General features: G+C 36.9%; 1 protein-coding gene across 2 annotated transcripts; it reads left to right on the top strand.

Moving 5' to 3' along the window:
- Positions 1-5,941: 5,941 nt before the first annotated feature.
- On the top strand, positions 5,942-9,889 carry LOC114167178 (disease resistance protein RPV1-like). Of its 2 annotated transcripts, XM_028052171.2 has the most exons (6): positions 5,953-6,366; positions 6,448-6,587; positions 6,691-7,783; positions 7,922-8,197; positions 8,310-9,038; positions 9,244-9,889. In XM_028052171.2, the coding sequence occupies exons 1-6, from the start codon at positions 6,064-6,066 to the stop codon at positions 9,619-9,621; spliced, it is 2,919 nt and encodes a 972-aa protein (XP_027907972.1). In that variant the 5' UTR covers positions 5,953-6,063; the 3' UTR covers positions 9,622-9,889. The 2 variants fall into 2 exon arrangements, with proteins under 2 accessions (XP_027907971.1, XP_027907972.1); XM_028052170.2 differs by having other exon boundaries at positions 5,942-6,587.
- Positions 9,890-21,545: the final 11,656 nt, after the last annotated feature.

Here is a 21,545-nt window from a genome sequence, read left to right as displayed (position 1 = left end):
ACAAGGAGAAGAGCAAAAATGTCAACAGGAAGCGCCCGGCGACACAAAGTCAGCGCCAGGCGCCATACTAGCGCCAACCAGGCGCCACTGTTAGTCACCGCCTGGCGGCACATTGGACACCGCTGGGCGGTAGCGGGAAGTTTTGGCCCCTGTTTGTTGGTCACCGCCTGGCGGTGAGAGGCTTCCGCCAGGCGCCTGTTTTCGCTGATGTGTCAAGTGACCCTTTTTCTTTTGTTTTTCGCGAGGGGAAACTTATCTTGGACACTTTGGAGCTCGAACAACACGTCTTGGAGCGCTTGGAGGTCTGCTAGGGCTTGTGGGAACAACTCCATCTTCCTTTTTGTGTGTCCTCCCTCTTCCATTTCCATTTTGTAAGCTTGAGCTCTCCATGACAATGGAGAGCTAAACCCGTTTTTGTTGGGGTTAGATGTAGCCACTGAACTCTTATGTATTTTCGAATGGTTTGAATATATATATATATATGATTCTTCCACTGATTTCTAGTATCTTTGTTTATGTATTTAAGGCTTGCTTTGTTTTACCCATTCATTGCATGATATTTGGGTCATTAGGTATTGGAAAATATCTCTTGAAACCTAGAATTTGAACAAGATACCTAATGGAACTTGTATCTAGGAATGGAACTTGACCCATTAGTTGTCTTAAACCCTAATTTGTAAAGCGGGTTTGTTTATTTAGGGATTCAAGGAATTGACTCTAAATAAGGGAACCTAGGCTCATTCAACTAAGGGATTAGAGTTTGAGTAGACTTGTGGGTTGACATTAGTAATTAATGGAGAAGAGTTTTATTGTTTAATATACATGAGAGTGAAGTAGGTGAAGTCTAACTCCAACAATATCAATCCATTGCATTTCTAGTCTTTACCATTTTCTAGAGTCTTCAAATATCCAAGTTCAATTTTACTTGTTTATGAAACATTTATTTTATTGCATACAAAAACCTAAATTATGAATTTATTCATTAGTTTAAATTAGTCACTAATTACGCAAATATTTAGTATACACGAGTCTCTTGGGAAACGATATCCCGGTCTTACCGGTTACTACTTGCGCGACTTGGTACACTTGCCAAAGTCTTAACAACTTGTAAACAACAACAAACATCCATCAGACCACACACACACAATATAACACTCAAAAATACAAAAAGGATACCTTCAATATCAATAATCGGTTGAACCGAATTATAAACCCTATCTAAGCCCTTAGTGGGCATCTTATCGCTAAAAAGCATCATCGCATCCAATACCTTCCGGTCAGCCACCGACAACTCCTCTTTCGCCATCCCCTTATATCTCCAAGGGTTGCTGGTCCAGAAAAAGGGAAATTTAGTACTCCTATCGTTGGTGTAAAATGTGAACGTCCAACTTGCTTTACCACCACTTTAAAGAACCCATCTTTAAAGTGTTTGAAAGATTGGGTAAAAGCATCCAATCTGTTAATTCCAGGCCGGCTTATAACTGACAACCACGTGGTCGGACTTATCGGCCTCGTATCAAAGAAATAGAGAAACGCCCACGGGGATGGTTGCAAGTACAAAGCCATACAAAACAACCAGAACGCTTGCAAGTACGCCCAGCTGTTCGGATGCAGTTGAGTGGGAGCAACATTCATCAACCGCAACACTCCCATGGTGAACTCGTCAAACGGCAACCGGATGTGCAGTTGTGAAAAGTTACACATGTACATATAAAAGAACTCCTCGACAGCTCCGTCTCGGCCGTGACAGACACATTCTACAACACTTACCCTCTCTGGCACCACAATATCCCTTTAAGCGCCCTTCTCAAAGATAGGAGTACAATTCAGCCACGACATCAGCAATCGCAACCACCGAAATATTGAGTATTGTGTTCGCACATCCGCTGCAACCCATTCGTATCCCGCCTTCGTCGACTAGCTGCTCTCCACCAACTCCTCTAGCGGACCCTCCCTAACTTCAACTGTTTTCTCCATAGGGATCCTCCCCACATATCCCGGTTGCTCCCTATCACTACTACTCGACTGACTACTCCTACTCCCCCCTGGCCACTCACTACTCGAACTCAACAAGGAAACCCTATCACTACTACTAGACATACCTATTCTTTTTAGGATGACGGTGGAAATAAGGAAGATATCGGACAACTCTAACGCACACAAATAACTGATCTCAGATTTCTTACAAATGAAGCAACGTGAGCACACTTTCAACAACATCCTCATTTATAAACATGAATCCCAAACGCTACAAGTTCTTCTCGCCAAAAGTCATAAGCCATATGAAGCGTCACAACGCAAACCAAGGGTCACCAACCTTAAAATGTCGGTACAAAACCCCTTTGACTAGACCTCTGACATCTGCCACCTCTTCACCTGCCACAAACCTATTCAAATTCCAAGCTTTAACATTGTTCATCACACTTAAAGGTTGGCGGACTGGTGTACTACACCTAGGCGGCCTAACAAAAGACATCAACACTTCTCATCCTTTGTCGCTATAGATACACCGACAAAGGTAGGGGGACTGGTGTACTACACCTAGGCGGCTTAGCTTGACTATAGCCGTAAAATCCGTCTACATAACCCCTAAGGACGCAAATAATCACCATATATATGCTGAGCGAATAAGAGTAACCAACCTAAGCCGCCAACTTAAGGAAATTAAGCGAGAACTTTACGGACTCAAAGCATTACACGCAAAGCCCCTAGGGCCCACAATAATCGAGCTAAGGGGCCTGGGCTAGGTCGAGGCCCACCTACAGCCCAAACAGGGGCCCAGCCATGACGTGACTAGACATAATTAATAATCTATAAATATGCATGGAACCCAACAATTAAAGGTATGCATTCATTAATCCCTTAATCATGAGATTTGACTTTCTGAGAGTTCTTTGCTGACTTGAGCGTCGGAGTCTTCTCCGCAGGTAACCCCTCTTGAGTCCAAATCGGTCCAAGCCGAGATACCAGCAGATAGCATATGCCAGTCGGAAGGAAGCCTACTGAGGAGATTGCGGATTGAGGTAAGGTAACGTTTGTGTCTGACATCTCTTATTTGTTCTCCACAAGAACAACTAGTATTATTTTACATCATAAAAGTCAGCAATAATTACTATAAAGGTCCACACTGTTCGCATTTATAAATTAATTAATTAAATTTCTCGAGTCTTACAAGATCAACACATAACATTAAGTAAAATACCCACACGACCCATTCATCTACTACTCTAACTAACAAAATAAACCCACAAACTCCCATGTTAAATTTACATGCGCATATTCCACCACGATGCCAAAAACTCTTTAACTAATTAACTCATAATTTTTCTAATCTCCCAATTAAGTCAGTTTTTGCAATTCATCAACATGCTTAAACACCCATTCATCCACCGAAACTTTAATTCCAGACCTCCAATTAATCCTTAGTTTCCTTTCATATACCAAAAATCAACATCTTAAAAGTTTAATTTCTCAAACTACTTCTCCCCTATTCAATCCTAAATTCAACCTTTAACATCATTTTTCATAAATCGTATCAAAATCACATAAACCCTAAACACATAAAATCTTTCTAATACAATAACAACCTTACTTAAAAAAAGATCAAAAGAAAATCATAAAACAACACATAGTCACAAAAAATAAAACAAGATCTAGTTAACTCCCCTTACTTGGAAATCCCACTCTAATATTGTTCTCCTAGCATTCTTCTTCGCACCAAACTTGTCCTAACTTTGGCCTCTACCATTGGGCACTCCTTCCAGCCTTCTAACTCTCTCTTAGGTTCCGTTGTTAGGGTTCTGAAAACTCCTTAGTTAGCCCCACGAAAATAGTATGTTTCCTTCACTAATCCACTCCCTCACTTAACTTTTCAACTCAAAACTAATTTAATTAAAATAAAATAAATTTAATTAATTAATTTCGCACTTAATGTCTAATAAACCCAATTAAACCCTTTGTTTATGTCCAGATTCATAGAACCTTCCTTTAGCTCATGACCTACCCAAATGCCACTAAGGTTAAAAATAAAATATAATAATTTTTGTTCTAAACAAGGTTCAAACTCTCATCCACCCCATTATCAAGCAAATGCACAACCAACAAGCCAATCCATGTTTCTTGATAATTTCTATGCATCTACGATTATATTATCATGCCCCATGGTCCAACATATTATTAAAATAATAAAATCATTAAATTAACACCCTAATGACATACACAAGATTCAAACTCAAGTCCTTTCAAAAGGAAGACGTATTCTCAAACACTTGACCTAGTACTATTCATTATCTTCTCTTTTAACATTAATTAACTTAGTGATTCCCGCCTTGCAATTATTAAATAAATTTATTTATTTAATTTTTCCGGATCTTAAAAAAAAGTAAAGCAACTTTTGTCATCAATTATGAGGAAATAACGATAATCATTATAGGTACATGCTTAAAAGGACCGCAAATGTCCGCATGGATAAGGTCAAAACAGTTAGGACAGAATTCAGTATGACTAGAAAAAGGAAATTTATTTTGTTTTGAAAGATGACAAGTATCTGAATGAAAAGAGGGATGAATGTTAGCTAAAGGAGTTTTTCATAAACAATTTTATACACAGAAGTAGGGATGTGGCGTAAACGTTTGCGTCAAACATCATATGAAACAGAATTACAAGATGAAATAATGTTTGCAGGGGAAATAAAATCAAAAACCAGAAGCCCATGAAGGAGTTTAGTTGTGCCAATCTTCCTCTGGGTGTGGATGAAGTAGGAAATAAAATACAAGGTAGCATGCTTAAAAGGACCGCAAATGCATGGATGAGGTCAAAACAGTTAGGACTGAAATAGAGGGCAAGGAAGGGATCATAAAGGAGGATTTGGCCCCGGATCAGTGAGAAGGTGTTGTTGAGACCCATGAGTAACGTCATCACATATTCCGTGTCGCCATAAGAACATTGAAATTGAGCGCGATATCATGATAATTCCTCCCACATTGATTTAAGCATCGTGTAGTATGTCTTAACAGGATCAGGACCTTGCTGTAGAGAAATAAGTTGGCGGCGAAGCTGGTAAATTCGAGGGTCGTTCTTCCGAGAGAAGCGAGTCTTCGAGTCTTCCTATATCTCACGAGCCGTCAGAGAAGCACTTCCATCGACCAAGGAAAGTTTGTTCTTAACTAATAAGGCAACCAACATAGTACGATTCCATGTTGTGTAGTTCTTATGATCAATAAAATGGAAAACAAAGATCAAGTCGGACCATCCGCGTGATGTACAAAGAACGTGATTGGAATCTTGAATAAAATAATACAAGTCCAAATATAAAGGGCATAAGAAAGACGGAATAAGAAAGAGGCCCAATGGAGATCCATTATACAAGCTGTAATAGCGACAAAGGAATTGCTCCCTTCTTCTCTTTCTGTACTTAGCGTTAGTGAATGTCCACTATTACAACAGAGCATCGGTGAATCATCCATATTAAAACTTTAGTGTCTTCTGGAAATATATTTTTCTTGACCTAAGCACTTTAATCAATAAACCAAAGGAAGAGAAAACTATGAATGCCGCATAATATATTTTTCATAGTTTCGAAATCATTATTTCTTACAATGTTTAAAAATCTTAATTGAATATCGTAAATTTTGTAATACAAAAAAGTTATTTGGAAAACTTCTGAAATTCTAAGTGAATAATTGCAACCCTTAAAGTTAAAGTATCTTTTTAAAAGCTTGACGTGAAGGTCGCGGAAAACAAGAAGTATGTGCACTCAGCTGGGTAAACGACGAAAAATATGAAACATATATGAGTCGGGGTCATATCGCACTGAAAGATTACATTCTTTCTTTAATATAATATAGAGTCTATTATCTTTTGAACAACTCATTTTGGGTCATAAACAAAAAAGTTAAAGGTTTTATTGTATTTCGACTTTTTCATCAGCACTTTTTGTTTTATGATAACTTATAATTTGTCATGTAAATTCTTATTGGACACTTAGAGATGAGATGATAAGTGCATAAACAACATCTTTAACATTATTGTTTTACCTTTGAAGATTTCATTTCAATTACTTTGATGGAGTTCGGTTCTTCTTCATCATCAGCATCTTCATCTTCATCCTTCTTAAAATCAGAACCGGTGTTCATATATGATGTGTTCATCAACTTTGGGGGAGAAGACATCGGTAGAAGGTTCGTTTCTCATCTCCATTCTTCCCTTTTACAAGCTCAAGTCAAAACTTTCATTAGCCAGGAGAATCTGCAAGAAGGAATGAAGTTGGAAGAACACATGGGAGAAATAGCAGCCTCTAAGATCGCAATAATCGTTTTCTCCAAAACATACGCTGAATCTACATGTTGTCTTTTTGAGCTTGAAAAAGTAATTGAATGCCACCAAACCTTTGGGCAAATTGTTCTGCCCATATTTTACGAGATTGACCCATTGGATGTATATCTTCAGAAGGGTGATTTTGGAAAAGCGTTGGAAGAAGCTGCACACAAAAGCTACTCAGGAGAACAACTGGAACATGTGTTGTTCAGGTGGAGTTGTGCACTCACCAAAGCTGCAGGTATCAGTGGTTGGGATCTCAGAAATTTCAGGTAAACAAATGAATCCTTCCCACTTTCTTGTGTTTCAGAATGAATGTAGCAAATGTTGAGGTTGTGATTTATTTTCCGTAATACATTACCTTTCATCTTGAAGGCATGATGCTGAACTTGTGGAGGTAACTGTTAACCGCGTTCAGAAATTGCTGGATTATCAAGGCTTGTTTATTACCCAATTTCCTATTGGATTAGAGTCGCACGTGGAAGAGGTGATCGGATGTATTGAAAATCATTCCACCAAAGTATGTATGATAGGGATATGGGGAATGGTAGGATCGGGTAAAACAACCATAGCCAAAGCCATCTATAATCGAATTTATCGTCCATTCATTGGTAAGAGTTTTATTGAAAATATTGGAGAAGTTTGGGATCAAGTATACAGAACACATGTTGATTTGCAAGAAAATTTTCTTTATGATGTTCTAAAATCCAAGCTCAAGTTGGAAAGCGTTGGGATGGGAAGAACTATGATCAAGAATGAACTTTCTCGAAGAAAGTTGCTCATTGTGCTTGATGATGTGAATGAGTTCGGCCAATTAGAAAACCTATGCGGGAATCCTGAATGGTTCAGTCAAGGAACTGTGATAATCATTACAACTAGGGATGTTCGATTGCTGAAGCGAATCGAAGTTAATTATGTTTATAAAATGGATGGTATGAACGAAAATGATTCCCTTGAGCTTTTCTGTTGTCATGCCTTTGGAGAAGCAAGAACAAGAAACTTGAACGAAATTGCAAGAAACAGAGTTTCTTATTGTGGAGGACTACCGCTGGCACTTGAGGTCTTAGGTTCCTTTTCATGTAAAAAGACAATGAGAGAGTGGGAAAGTGTACTGTCAAAAGTAAAATTAATTCCCTTGGAAGTTGAAAAGAAATTGAAATTAAGTTTTGACGGTTTAAACAAGGAGGAAATGGATATATTTCTTGATGTATGTTGTTTTTTTATTGGTAAAGAAAGAGGCTATGTCACAGAGATACTAAATGGCTGTGAACTACATGCTGATATTGGAATAACAGTTCTCATAGAATGTGGCCTCATAAAATTTGGAAGGAACAACAAACTTGAAATGCATCCTTTGTTTCGAGACATGGGAAGAGAATATATATGTCAGAGATTTTTAAAGGAACCATGGAAAAGGAAACGGTTAGGGTTTCAGGGTGATGCAAAATATGTACTAAAAAAGAATATTGTAAGGCATTATTTGATTTTGAAAGTGTTCTCTATTTCAGTGCAAAGCATGTGTTACTAAATTGTTAGACTCACGTATCATTCATCAACATAAATTTAGGGATTTCTCAATTGTTTCTCTTTATTATTTTCATCACAGGGGACAGAAGCTACTGAAGGATTGTTCCTGAAAATGCATTCAACTAGCAGAGATTACTTCGAAGCTCATGCTTTCAAGAAAATGAAGAGATTAAGATTGCTACAATTGGATCATGTACAACTTGCTGGAGATTATGGGTACCTTTCAAAACAACTCAGATGGATCTGTTGGAAAGGGTTTCCTTCTAAATACATTCCAAACAATTTTCATATGGAAAATTTAATTGCAATGGATTTAAAGTATAGTAATCTTCTACTTGTTTGGAAACAATCCCAGGTATTCATTACATGCCTTTTCTTTTAAAATTCTTAGGATAATTAAAATAGAAATATTACTACAAACACTTTTTTTTCCTACCTAATCTTTTATCCAAAATCTATCTTCGTAGGTTTTAGAGCAGTTAAAATTCCTTAATCTTAGTCACTCCAAGTACTTGAGAGAAACACCCGACTTTTCAGGGCTACCGAGTCTTGAACGACTCATTCTAAAAGATTGCCCATGTTTGTGCAAAGTACACCCATCCATTGGAGATCTCTGCAATCTACAACTCATAAATTTGAAGGATTGTGCAAGTCTAAGCAATATCCCTAGAGAGGTATACAAGTTGAAATCTTTAAAATCTTTCATCCTCTCTGGTTGTTTCAAGATTGAGATATTGGAAGAAGATATAGTGCAGATGAAATCATTGATAACTCTAGTTACGGAAAATACAGCTGTGAGACGAGTGCCCTGTTCAGTTGTAAGCTCAAAAAGCATTGGATATATATCCCTACGTGGATTTGAAGGATTGTCACAAAATCTTTTTCCTTCAATCATTCGATCTTGGATGCGACCAATGGTGAATCCCCAATCTTATTTTAGTCCGTTTTGCATGGATATGGATAATAATAATTGGCGTGACCTTGCACCATTGCATAGCGGCCTTGCAAATATTCGAAGTTTGTTGGTTCAGTGTGACACAACATTTCAACTATCTGAGCAAGTGAAAACAATTCTTGTCGAATACAGTTTAAATTTTACAGAGCAAAGAATTTCAAACCATTACTTGAGGTTTTCTTTGATTGGTGTTGGAAGTTACAGTGAATTCCTCAACACTCTCAGCGATAGCATTTCTAAGGTTCCTTCTCTAGCTCTCACCTCTGTGTGTATAACTTCAACATTCAATTTAGCTGTCAGTTAAGACAGCATGAAATGATCCTATTACAGTATCTAAAGTAAACTATAGAACTCACCTTTCTCGACCTGTCGTTTCTATAGTATCAATGCTTCATTTAAATGGAAAAGTTACATACATTACTTAAGCCTTTGTTCTCGTGGTACAGGGATTGGCAAGCAGTGAGTCTTGTGATGTTTGTCTTCCAGGTGACAACCATCCTTACTGGCTCGCCCATATCGGTGAGGGACGTTCTGTTTCTTTCACTGTGCCTCAAGAGCGTGACTTGAAGAGAATGGCTTTGTGTGTTGTTTATTTATCAGCCCCTGAATTCATGGCAAATGAATGTTTTCAAAGCGTCTTGGTTGTTAATTACACAAAGTGCACATTGCAGATACACAATCATGGCACAGTAATTTCCTTTAACGATAGAGATTGGGAGGGTATAATATCAAATTTAGGATCAGGAGATAAGGTGGAGTTTTTTGTGACTTTTGGTCATGGATTGGTGGTCAAGAACACAGCTATCTATCTCAATATATGGTGAACCAGCAAAGGCTTGGAAATGGGGCCTTGCACTGACCCAAAGGAAAATGCTTTGAATAAATTCACTAAGTAAATAGTAATGTGTGGCTTCTGTAAGTTATTGTTCTTATTGTTCTTCTTTGGGACAGATAAGGATCTCTTGATGTATGGAATAAAATCCTAGTGTCCTTGTTTATAGTTTAGTTCTTTGCATGGTTTTCTTGAGTCTGTTAGGTAGTAGTTTATAGTTAAGAAGTATCTAACCATGTAGAAACTATTCTGATCGAAAATTGTGCAAATATTACAAAATCGGAACTTCAAAGCAGCACTTCAAGTCTGTATTGATTGGTGTTGGAAGATTCAAAGATTTCTTCAATGCTGTCAGTGATAGAATTTCTGATGTTCTTCTCTAGCTTTTCCTTTATTCATTACTTTCACTATCATTTTAGCTATTAATTAAGAGAACGAAATTAGCCTAATCAAGTATGTAGCTGATTTTAATAACCAACTAACCAAGTGATTATGCTAATACTAAGTACTAGCAAATTCAACTAAAGTTTGATGATTGTTTTATTTCCAATGATGGTCTAAATATAAACTGAGACAAAAACAGAGCCGCATTCTAAATCCGTATAGAAATGATGGTGATATATACACAACAAAACTATTAACAAGATTTGTTTTAATCATGTATTATCTTTTTATTTAACAAAACATGCCCTTATTTATCTTACGATACAGGTATTTGAAAGCAGTGGGTCATGTCATATTTCTCTCCTAAGTGACAATGATCCTTATTGGTTGGGCGTAGAGATGGCAAACAAACCCGTCCCCGTGGGTATTGTCCGAACCCGTCCCCGTTTTGACGGGGAATCCCCGCATTGACTGGGTATGGGTATGGGTATGGGGAATCCCCGATTTTTTCAATTGGGTATGGGGATGGGGATGAATATATCCCCGCCATAATACCCATCCCCACCATATCCTCATCCTGATTCAAATTATTAAAATATTTACAATTAATTAAGTAACCCTATATATATATATATATATATATATATATATATATATATATATATATATATATATATATATATATAGGGTTACTTAATTAATTGTAAATATTTTAATAATTTAAATGAGGATGATTTTTATTTTTTATTTCTTCTAAATATTTGGTTTGTCATGAAACTCATTTCGCATCTCCAATATATTTTTTATTTTATCACAACCTTTATGTAATTATGTTAAAATGATGTATGTCAATTAAAAAAAAAATTATGTCTAACATTTGAATATTTCTATTATTTTTTAATATTTTTTTTTATTGTATATTTTCCTTTCACATGAGAATATTTAATACTCTCAATTTAAGTGTTTAATAGCATAAACATTTCATTTACTAGGTAATATAAAAAAAAATTATTTACTTATTATTATTAATTTTTGTTTCATTTGAAGAACTCTTTTGTTTCGCTAAAACAATTTTTGTTATTTCTCAACCATTGAGTATATATGTTGATATTTGAAAAGTTTTCTTAGATATCTAATATGTTTTTCGTCTTATCATACCCTTAATTATACATTTGTTTTTCTTTGTGTAATTCCTTCCAATAATCTCCAAATTATTTATAAGACACACATTTGTTAATTTTTTAATATTTTTATTTTTGTTTATTTTCATCATATAGAATACTATTTCGATAAATTTTATCTAATTTTTTTTTTTATTTTCTAACTCATTACAATCATACTTTAATATTTTCAATATAATTGTATAAATAATTTTTATTTACTACAATATAAAAATTTAATGTAATTGTCATGAATATTTTTTTATCACCATCCAACATATATTGGAGTTTAAAAAATACCATATCTATGATAAAATTTTATTATGTTTATTATTTGTTCTTTGCGTCATTTTTTTATCAAACATTGAGTATATATGTTGATATTTGAAAAGTTTTCTTAGATCTCTAAGATATTTTTCATCTTATCATACCTTTAATTATATATTTGTTTTCATTTGTGTGATTCCTTCCAATAGTCTCCAAATTGTTTATAAGACACACATTTGTTAATTTTTTTATATTTTTATTTTTTTGTTTATTTTCATCATGTAGAATACTATTTCGATAAATTTTATCTAATTAGTTTTTATTTTCTAACTCATTACAATCATACTTTAATTTTTTCACTACAATTGTATAAATAATTTTTATTTACTACAATATAAAAATTTAATGTAATTGCCATTAATATTTTTTTACCACCATCCAACATATATTGTGGTTTAAAAGATACAAGATTTATGTTAAAATTTTATTATTATATTTATTATTTGTTCTTTGCGTTATTTTAATCAAGTGATGTATTATAACTTTTATTAGTGTATAAAAAATAGATTCATTACAATTTAAAAAATTGAAGTAAACAAACATTTAAAATATATTTTAATTTAAATATTTTTTTCCTTTTATATTTTTTTAAGAATTTTTTTTCCTTTTATATTTTTTTAAAAATATTTTTAAAATTTATCAACTAGGTTTCATTAATGTTTGCAAATTTAATAAATGTTTTGGTTCTCATTAAATTTTATTTGGTATTCTAATATAAAATGTAAACAATTATAATTTATTTCAAAGTATTTGATATCGAAAAAATAACCATACTCCTAATATTGAATATTTGATAATATTATGTTTCCTTTACCGTAATTTTTTATTATTTTATAAAAATTTGATGGGGAAAACAACAACAAACAATATACCAGAGAATGCACCGGATATAATTTCCCCTAACTTGCAAGAATCTATGAGGAGCAATAATCAAAGAGCAGCAATAATAAATCACCAAAAGCACAAATAAAGACACCAAGATTTTTAACGTGGAAAACCCCTCAAATCAAGGGTAAAAACCACGAGTCGTCCAGACCAAAGAAATAGCTCCACTATGATCAACAAGAGTACAAAAGAGTCTCAATCAATAGCACAAATTAGTGCCAACACCCAACCAAATAACAAAGCAACAAAGCTTTCAAATAGAGAAGAACAAGAGGGGAAAACCTCTACAAATCACTGCTGCAGTGCGAAATTAATATCTCCCAACTCAGACCTCGTATCAAAGATCCGACCGGTCAGAATGAAGAGCAATGAGTTCCGAACCTGCTGTAAAAAATTCAGCCCGATCCAACGGTGAACGAATCCGGAGCGCCGAATTTACTGCGACAGCTCTATGAAAAACATGAACAGAATTTTCCCTCTACCTCTCCCTCTATGTGTTAGGGCTTTCAGTGTATTCTGACTCTATTGTTCTGCCTCTCTCTTTATTTTATAGCCTCCTCTCCACTAGGTTTAAGTGAGACATGGGCTTCTCAAATTTTGGGCCTTTTCTCCACATAGGAAGGGAGCCCAATACCCAACAAATCTCCCCCTCACAACTATGTGGAGATAACCGCCAAACCTGCGATCTCACAACAAACTTCAAACTTTCCTCTTGGCAATGCTTTAGTCATCATATCAGCACCATTATCATCTGTATGAACCTTTTTCAACTCCAACAACATAGCATCCAAAGCATCACGTATCCAATGATACCTCACATCAATATGTTTGGATCTAGAATGAAAAGTTGGATTCTTACCAAGATGGATAGCACTTTGGCTATCAACGAACAATGAATAGTTATCTTGCCTAAAACCAAGCTCCTGCAAGAATTTCTTCAACCATAATAACTCCTTGCATGCTTCAGTAATAGCAATGAACTCTGCCTCTGTAGTAGACAACGCTACACACCTTTAAAGTCTTGATTACCAAGCCACGGCTCCCCTTGCAAACTTTATCAAATAGCCCGAAGTGGACTTTCTGGAATCAATATCTCCAGCCATATCTAAGTCTGAGTAACCCATCAAAGTAGGTTTATCACCTCCAAAACAAAGCTTCATATCAACTGTACCATGAAGATACCTCAAAATCCATTTCACAGCATTCCAATGCTCTCTACCTGGGTTTGACAAAAATCGACTAACTGTACCAACAGCATGTGCAATATCTGGTCTTGTACACACCATCGCATACATCAAACTGCCCACCGCAGATGCATAAGGAACTCTACTCATATTGGTCTTCTCAACTTCATTTGAAGGACTCTGTTTAACACTCAGTTTAAAATGAGTAGCAAGAGGAGTACTCACAGCTTTAGCATTTTCCATCTGGAATCTCTGCAACACCTTCCTAATGTATTGCTCTTGTGATAGATAAATCTTCTTTTCTCTCCTATCACGTGAGATATGTATGCCAAGAATCCTTTTAGCAGCTCCCAAGTCTTTCATGGCAAAAGACTCGCCAAGTGTCTTCTTTAACCTGTCAATTCTGGAAATATCTTTCCCAACAATAAGCATGTCATCAACATATAATAACAGGATAATAAAGTCATCATTAGAAAAACTTTTAACAAAGACACAATGATCAGAAGTAGTCTTCTTGTAACCCTGCTCACACATAAAAGACTCAAACTTCTTATACCACTGCCTTGGAGCCTGCTTCAAACCGTATAGACTCTTCCTTAGCCTACACACATAATCTTCCTTGCCTTCAACAAGAAAACCATCAGGTTGCTTCATGTATATCTCTTCCTCCAAATTACCATGAAGGAAAGGTGTCTTCACATCCATCTGCTCAACCTCCAAATCAAGACTAGCAGCTAAACTTAGCATAGTTCTGATGGATGACATTTTCACCACAGGTGAGAAAATCTCATTGAAATCAACACCCTTTTTCTGTCTGAAACCTTTCACCACTAATCTGGCCTTGTACCTTGGAAGTGTAGAATTTGAATCTTGTTTCACCCTGAAAATCCACCTAGTTTCCAATGCCCTTTTGCCCTTAGGCAATTTCACCAAGTCGTAAGTGTGATTATCATGCAAAGATTTCATCTCATCTTGCATTGCATCCAGCCACTGTTTCTTCTCTTCACTATCCAAAGCCTCTTCAAAACACTCAGGTTCTCCACCGTCAGTCAAGCTTATGTACTCATCACAAGAATACCTTGTAGAAGGTTGTTTCTGTCTATTAGACCTCCTGAGTTGGACTTGAGGTGATTCAGATATATCACCAAGATCATCATCATCATCATGTTCCTCTTGAGCATCATCAATTGGAACCTCTACTCCACTTCCAAACTGTTGATCATCAACATCACCATGTTGCTCATTGTCTTGAGCTTCCATTTCAACATTCTCCAAATTGTGAGCGGACAACCTCATCGGATTACCATCAGTGAGATTACTGTCTTTCTCGGGTGTGGTCTTCTCCACCTTATCAATGTCTTCAATGGTATGGTCTTCCATGAATTGTACATCACGGCTTCTAACAAGCTTCTTCTCAACAGGATCATAAAACCTGTAGCCAAATTCATCCTCACCATAGCCAATAAAGATACATTGTCTTGTCTTTTTATCTAACTTGGATCTTTCATCCTTAGGAACATGAACAAATGCCCTGCAACCAAAGACACGCAAATGATCATAGCTAACATTCTTACCAAACCAAATTTTGTCTGGCACCTCAGTATTCAAAGCAACTGCGGGACTGAGATTAATAACATGCACAGCTGCAAGCAATGCCTCTCCCCAAAAGTGCTTAGGCAACTTTGCTTCTGAAAGCATACATGTAACCCTTTCAACCAAGGTCCTGTTCATCCTCTCCGCTAGACCATTCAACTGAGGAGTTTTAGGAGGAGTCTTCTCGTGTCTAATACCATGCTGCCTGCAATAAACATCAAAAGGTCCACGGTACTCACCACCATTATCACTATGGATGCATTTCAGCTTCTTGCCTGATTGCCTCTCAACCATAGCATGAAATTCCTTGAACTTTTCAAGTACTTGACCTTTCCGCTGAAGAGCATAGACCCATAGCTTCCTGGAACAATCATCAATAAAAGTAACAAAGTAAAGTGCACCACTAAATGACTTTACCTTTAATGGGCCACAAACGTCAGAATTCACCAATTCAAGCAATTTTGACTTCCTTGAGGGTGGATGCTTCTTAAAAGATACACTAGTGCAGATTTGGGATTTTACCTCGCCTTATAGGCCTCGGTTATGGCGGAACCGAAGCCTATAAGGAGGCGGTGGCAATTTTGTAATTAAAGGGAACTTATAGGCCTCGGTTCAGTCAAAAACCGGTGCCAAATGCCACTTTAGGCCTCGGGTCTTAAGAAACCGGTGCCAAATGCCACTTATAGGCCTCGGTTAAGGAGGCCCGAAGCCAAAAGGTTGCCAGAAATTGACCTATAGGCTTCGGTTAGGAGAAGCCGGTGCCAAAGATGGGTGATAGGCCTCGGTTGTTTGGAAACCGAGGCCAAAGAGTGGTTATATGCCTCGGTTCTACGTGGAACCGAGGCCATATCCTTTGATTAGGGCTCAAAACAGAACCCCTCTTCTTCCTCGCGCGCGCAGCTGCATTTCTCCTCTGCAAATTCCGGCGACCACGAGCCTCCTGCCACCACGCGAGCCTCCTGCCACCACCACGCGAGCCTCCACGCGACCCTCCACCAGCCACCGCAGTCTCGTCGCGCCTCCAGCCACCACCACGCGAGCCTCCACGCGAGCCTCCACCAGCCACCGCCGCTGTCTCGTCGCGCCTCCAGCCACCACCACGCGAGCCTCCACCAGCCACTGCCGCTGTGTCGTCGCGCCTCCAGCCACCACCACGCGAGACCACCACGCGAGCTCTTGCGCCGTCTCGTCTGGCGTCCGTCCACCACCACGCGAGACTACTGCCGCTGTCTCGTCCCTCTCTCTGTCTCTCTGCAAGTGTTCCAGGCGTCCCTCTACCACCACGCGAACACTTTCGTTCTTTTGCCGCAATTGTCGCGCCGCGATTTTCTTTAAGGTAAATTTCGAACGCGTTTTTGTTTGATTTTCTGTTTTTGTGTATGTTAATTTTAAATTTTAGTTATTGTGAGTGTTAATTTGGATTGAGATAGAAATTGTTTGGAGTGTTTTGATTAATTTTGTGAAAGGATTGAGTCTCAATTTAAGAGCATTGTGTCTTCAGACGTAGAGCATTAAGTCTGAATTTAATTTAAATAGGTAATATATGATATTAAGGAAATTGTTGTTTTTGCTTTTATTTGTTACTTATGACTTTCTCTTGTGTTTTTTGTTATCTCTTGTAGCTTTCGAACGCGTTGAATTGCATCATCTTCCAGTGTCATCTGCTCTTTTTACGCGCTCCCAGGTTCCTAATTCTAATATTTTCCTACGATGCCAATCTGTTGTTTGCTTTATATATTTTATTAATTATTTGTTAAAACATGTTGTTTGTTTTTCTTATATGTGAGTTAGCCTTAGTTTCCCGTTTGAGATTCAATACGTAAATTATGTATTGTCCCCGAGTTTTCATTTTGAAAAAATTACATTTTTTTTAAAATTAGATATAAGGGGATACAATACTAATAATTTAAATGTATTGAATCTTGAATTGTCCGATTGGACAGTTTAAGAAGATTAATCACTTTCTAGTAATTTATTAGTGCATATATATTTAAAATACATATCTTAAAGTTCATGAATATTTGTCAATTGTGTTTTGTATTGATCTTCGGGTGCATATTTGATTGTGGTTTATAATCACTTTCATTTCGTGTATCCTGAAGGCCAATGCGAAATGCTGGCAAAATTTCGTGAAATTTAAGATATGTATTTTAAAAGTAATATGTACCAATAAAATAAGGAAAGTGAATCTTCTTAAATGGGATAGGGTCACACCTTGATTACGACGTGAGCATTGATTCAAAGATTACTGAAATTGTTCACGCAATTTCAGTATGGATCGAGATTGGATTAGTTTACCACGTATTAGCGCTGAGTATGAGAATGGAGTAGAAGAATTTATAAAATTTGCGCAACGTTATGAGGGGAGAAGTGATGATGAGGTGAAGTTCAGATGTCCGTGTGTCAACTGTTTGAATGGAAGAAAATTGAATGCAACTCAAGTTAGGGAACATCTTATTTGTGATGGTTTCCTTAAAAGTTATACAATATGGACATGGCACGGCGAATTAATACACATTCCAACTGTTTCTCGATCTGAATATCTTGCCAATTCCTCCATGAAAGAGCGACGAGAAGAGCGACGGGAAGAGCGATGTGAAGAGCGATGTGAAGAGCGAGTAGAAGAAGACAATATAGAGGACATGATACGGGATGTTGGCGCAGAAGCTTTTGCACAAGCGCATGTGTATGAGACGATGTCTGCTGATGCGGAAACTCCGCTGTATGTTGGTTCAACTAAGTTCACGCGATTATCAGCGGTTTTAAGACTTATGAATTTGAAAGCGACCAATGGTTGGACAGATAAAAGCTTCACAGAATTGCTCGTGCTCTTGAATGAAATTCTTCCCGAAGGAAATACTCTACCCACTCGAAACTATGATGCCAAGAAAATTCTTTGTCCGATGGGTATGGAGTATAAAAGGATACACGCATGTCCTAATGATTGCATATTATACAGAAAAGAATTTGAAGATTTGAAAAAATGTCCAAAGTGTGGGTCATCACGGTACAAGCAGAAAAGAAACAGTGAAGATAATGGTCAAATAGAGAAGGAAGGATCTGCTTTGAAAGTAGTCTGGTACCTTCCAATCGTGCCTAGACTTAAGCGTTTGTTTGCAAATCCTAAAGACGCTAAAAACCTTAGATGGCATGCAACTGAGAGAAGATGTGACGGACTCCTTCGTCATCCAGCTGATTCAATGCAATGGAAAAATATTGATCAGGAATTTCCCAAGTTCGGTGAAGAATGTAGAAATATTCGTTTTGGCTTAGCTACCGATGGAATGAATCCATTTGGTAATTTAAGTACAAATCACAGTTGTTGGCCTGTTATATTATTCATTTACAACTTATCTCCTGGACTCTGCATGAAGAGAAAATACATGATGTTGTCTATGATGATATCTGGTCCAAAGCAGCCTGGAAATGACATAGATGTATATCTCAATCCTCTAGTTGAAGACTTGAAGGTGTTGTGGGTTGATGGTGTTGAAGTATTTGATGCTGTTGCTTCTGAAACTTTCATGATGCATGCAATGTTATTTTGCACCATTAATGACTTTCCAGCTTATGGTAATTTGTCAGGGTACAGTGTCAAGGGTCATAAAGCATGTCCTATATGTGAAGAAAACACTGCATCTCATCAATTGAAAAATGGAAGGAAGACCGTGTATCTGCGCCATCGAAGGTTTTTACAAGCTAATCATCCTTATCGAAGGTTAAAGAAAGCATTCAATGGACATCAAGAGAATGACAAAGCACCAACTCCATTAACTGGCATTGAAATTCATGAGAAAGTTAATAAAGTACACCATGTATTTGGTAAAACGTCCAAGAAGTCATCTGCATCGAGCCCTTGGAAGAAAAAATCAATATTCTTTGACCTTCCATATTGGTCGAAGTTAGAAGTTAGGCATTGCATAGATGTCATGCATGTAGAGAAGAATGTGTGTGATAGCTTGATTGGTACACTACTCAACATTCAGGGAAAGACAAAAGATGGAGTAAATGCTCGTTTGGATTTGGTTGAAATGAAGATCCGAGAAGACTTGGCACCAAGGGAGGTTGGTAGGCGCACTTATTTGCCCCCTGCATGTTACACTATGTCCAGACAAGAGAAGATAAGTTTTTGCTTATGTTTAAAGAGTGTCAAGGTACCTCAAGGATACTCTTCAAATATTCAGAGTTTAGTGTCCATGCAAGACTTGAAGCTTGTTGGTCTCAAGTCTCACGATTGCCACATCTTAATGCAACAATTGTTACCTGTAGCTATTCGTGGAATTTTACCCAAAAATGTTAGACAAACTATAACGCGTTTGTGTGCATTCTTCTCTTCAATTTGTAGCAAAGTCATTGATCCTTTAAAGTTAGATGAACTTCAAGCCGAAATTGTTATCATCTTGTGTCAGCTAGAGATGTTTTTCCCTCCATCATTTTTTGACATCATGGTACATTTACTTGTTCATGTGGTGAGAGAAATCAAGTTTTGTGGACCAGTATACTTAAGATGGATGTATCCCATTGAACGTTACATGAAGATTTTGAAAGGGTATGTGAAAAATCAATATCGTCCAGAAGCTTCAATGATCGAAAGATATATTGCTGAAGAAAGTGTCGAGTTCTGTTCAGATTACATGGCAAAAGCAAAACCGATAGGAGTTCCTCACAGATCATGGTTGAACAGGTGTTCTATAAGTAACAGCATACGAGGTGTGAGTGTGGTTACCAAAAATCGCGAAGAGTTGATGCAAGCACACCTATACATTTTGAACAACACAAATGAGGTAATGCCTTACTTATCTGCACACAAAGTCATTGTGAAAGAGAACAATCCAAGACAATCAGAGAAATGGCATTTGATGGAACATAATAGAACATTCATGCTTTGGTTTAAATCTGAGGTTTTGAAAGATGCGCAATGCTCTGAGACTTTGATGTGGTTAGCAAATGGGTTGAAATTTGATGTCATCTGTTGTACAGGTTATGAAATCAATAATTGCACATTCTATACAAAGTGTCTTGATGATAAAAGCACAGTACAAAATAGTGGAGTCAGTCTTGAAGCCGAGTCGCTACAATTTTCTACATCTAAAGATCAAAATCCCGTAGTAGGATCAATGACATACTATGGTGTAATACAAGAGATATGGGAGGTTGATTATACCATGTTTACTATTCCACTGTTCAAATGTAAGTGGATTGACAATAAGAGTGGTGTCAAAATAGATGAATCAGGAATGACTCTAGTGGATTTTCGAAAGGTGGGTTATCGAGACGAGCCATTTATCATGGCACAACAAGCATCTCAGGTTTTCTATGTTAAAGATCCTGCGTCTGAACATTGGTTTGTCGCTCTTCATGGAAAAAAACAAATTGATCCTAATGAAGAGAATATGAGTGATCTTAATATTGCTGTCACCCATCCATTTAGAAGAACGACAAATATTGATGAAATCCATCTAGTTGATGATGTACATGCAATTCGAGAAGATCACAATGAAGGAATATACATATGACCAATCAATAACTTTATGTATGAATTTCATATTCTTGTTAACATTTAGGTGTTTTGTTAAATAATGTTTTATATATTAATTTGTCAGTTGCTTATTAATGTTTTTTTATGTTTTCATTTCACAGATACATGGCTGAACATACTTCATCAGAGGATGAAGCACCTACTAAGAGACCCACTAGAGGAGCCACTAGGTTGAGAGAGGTCTTAATTAGAAGAGCTAAAGGTCAGAAAACACATGTTGATATTAACGTCGACACTGGTGAACCTAGTGGTCGTTCTGGGGACGTCTTCAAAAGCTATTTAGGAATGTTGGCACGAGAGAGAATATCAATCCTTACGCCATCTTTTGATCATGTCACTGAAGTTGATCGGGAAATGATATGGCAAGATTTATTGGTAACTAATATTAATGTTATTAAAGTTATACTTTGACTTTGTTGATAATATGATAAATATTGTTGATGACATTTTCTATATTGCAGCTAACATTTGATATTCCAAATGTGCCGACTTTAAGACAAAAATGTTTGTCATCGGTGGCTGAGAAATTTCGTGGTTTTAAGACCAAGTTGACGTCAAGGTATGTCTTTGGACACAAAAAGAATGAAAATCCATTGTTGAATTACACTTGGATTGATGAAGACACATGGCGTCAGTTTGTTGAGCTTCGGACATCTGAGGGATGGCAGGTATGTTTATTTGAAATCATGAATAGCACAATTGATAATTATGCAAAATTTTAACTAATTCATAAAATGGGTTTTATATGTTACAGGTCAAGAGGAAAAAGGCTCAAAGCATAAGTGCTCAAAATACAAACCCGCACATATTATCTCGTGGTGGGTATAGAAAACTTGAAGAGAAG

The sequence above is a fragment of the Vigna unguiculata genome, chromosome 10, assembly GCF_037176805.1.
Source record: "Vigna unguiculata cultivar grain cowpea cultivar isolate G323 ecotype 2 chromosome 10, ASM3717680v1, whole genome shotgun sequence".
Classification (NCBI taxonomy): domain Eukaryota; kingdom Viridiplantae; phylum Streptophyta; class Magnoliopsida; order Fabales; family Fabaceae; genus Vigna; species Vigna unguiculata.
Note: the sequence above shows the minus strand (reverse complement) of the source record. Positions and strands in the feature narration are given on the sequence as shown.

Coding starts and splice junctions, on each gene's coding strand:
- LOC114167178 (XM_028052170.2), top strand. CDS start 6,064: ATGGAGTTCGGTTCTTCTTCATCATCAGCATCTTCATCTTCATCCTTC. Junction 6,588..6,690: donor TGGGATCTCAGAAATTTCAG/GTAAACAAATGA, acceptor TTCATCTTGAAG/GCATGATGCTGAACTTGTGG. Junction 7,784..7,921: donor ATGTACTAAAAAAGAATATT/GTAAGGCATTAT, acceptor TTTTCATCACAG/GGGACAGAAGCTACTGAAGG.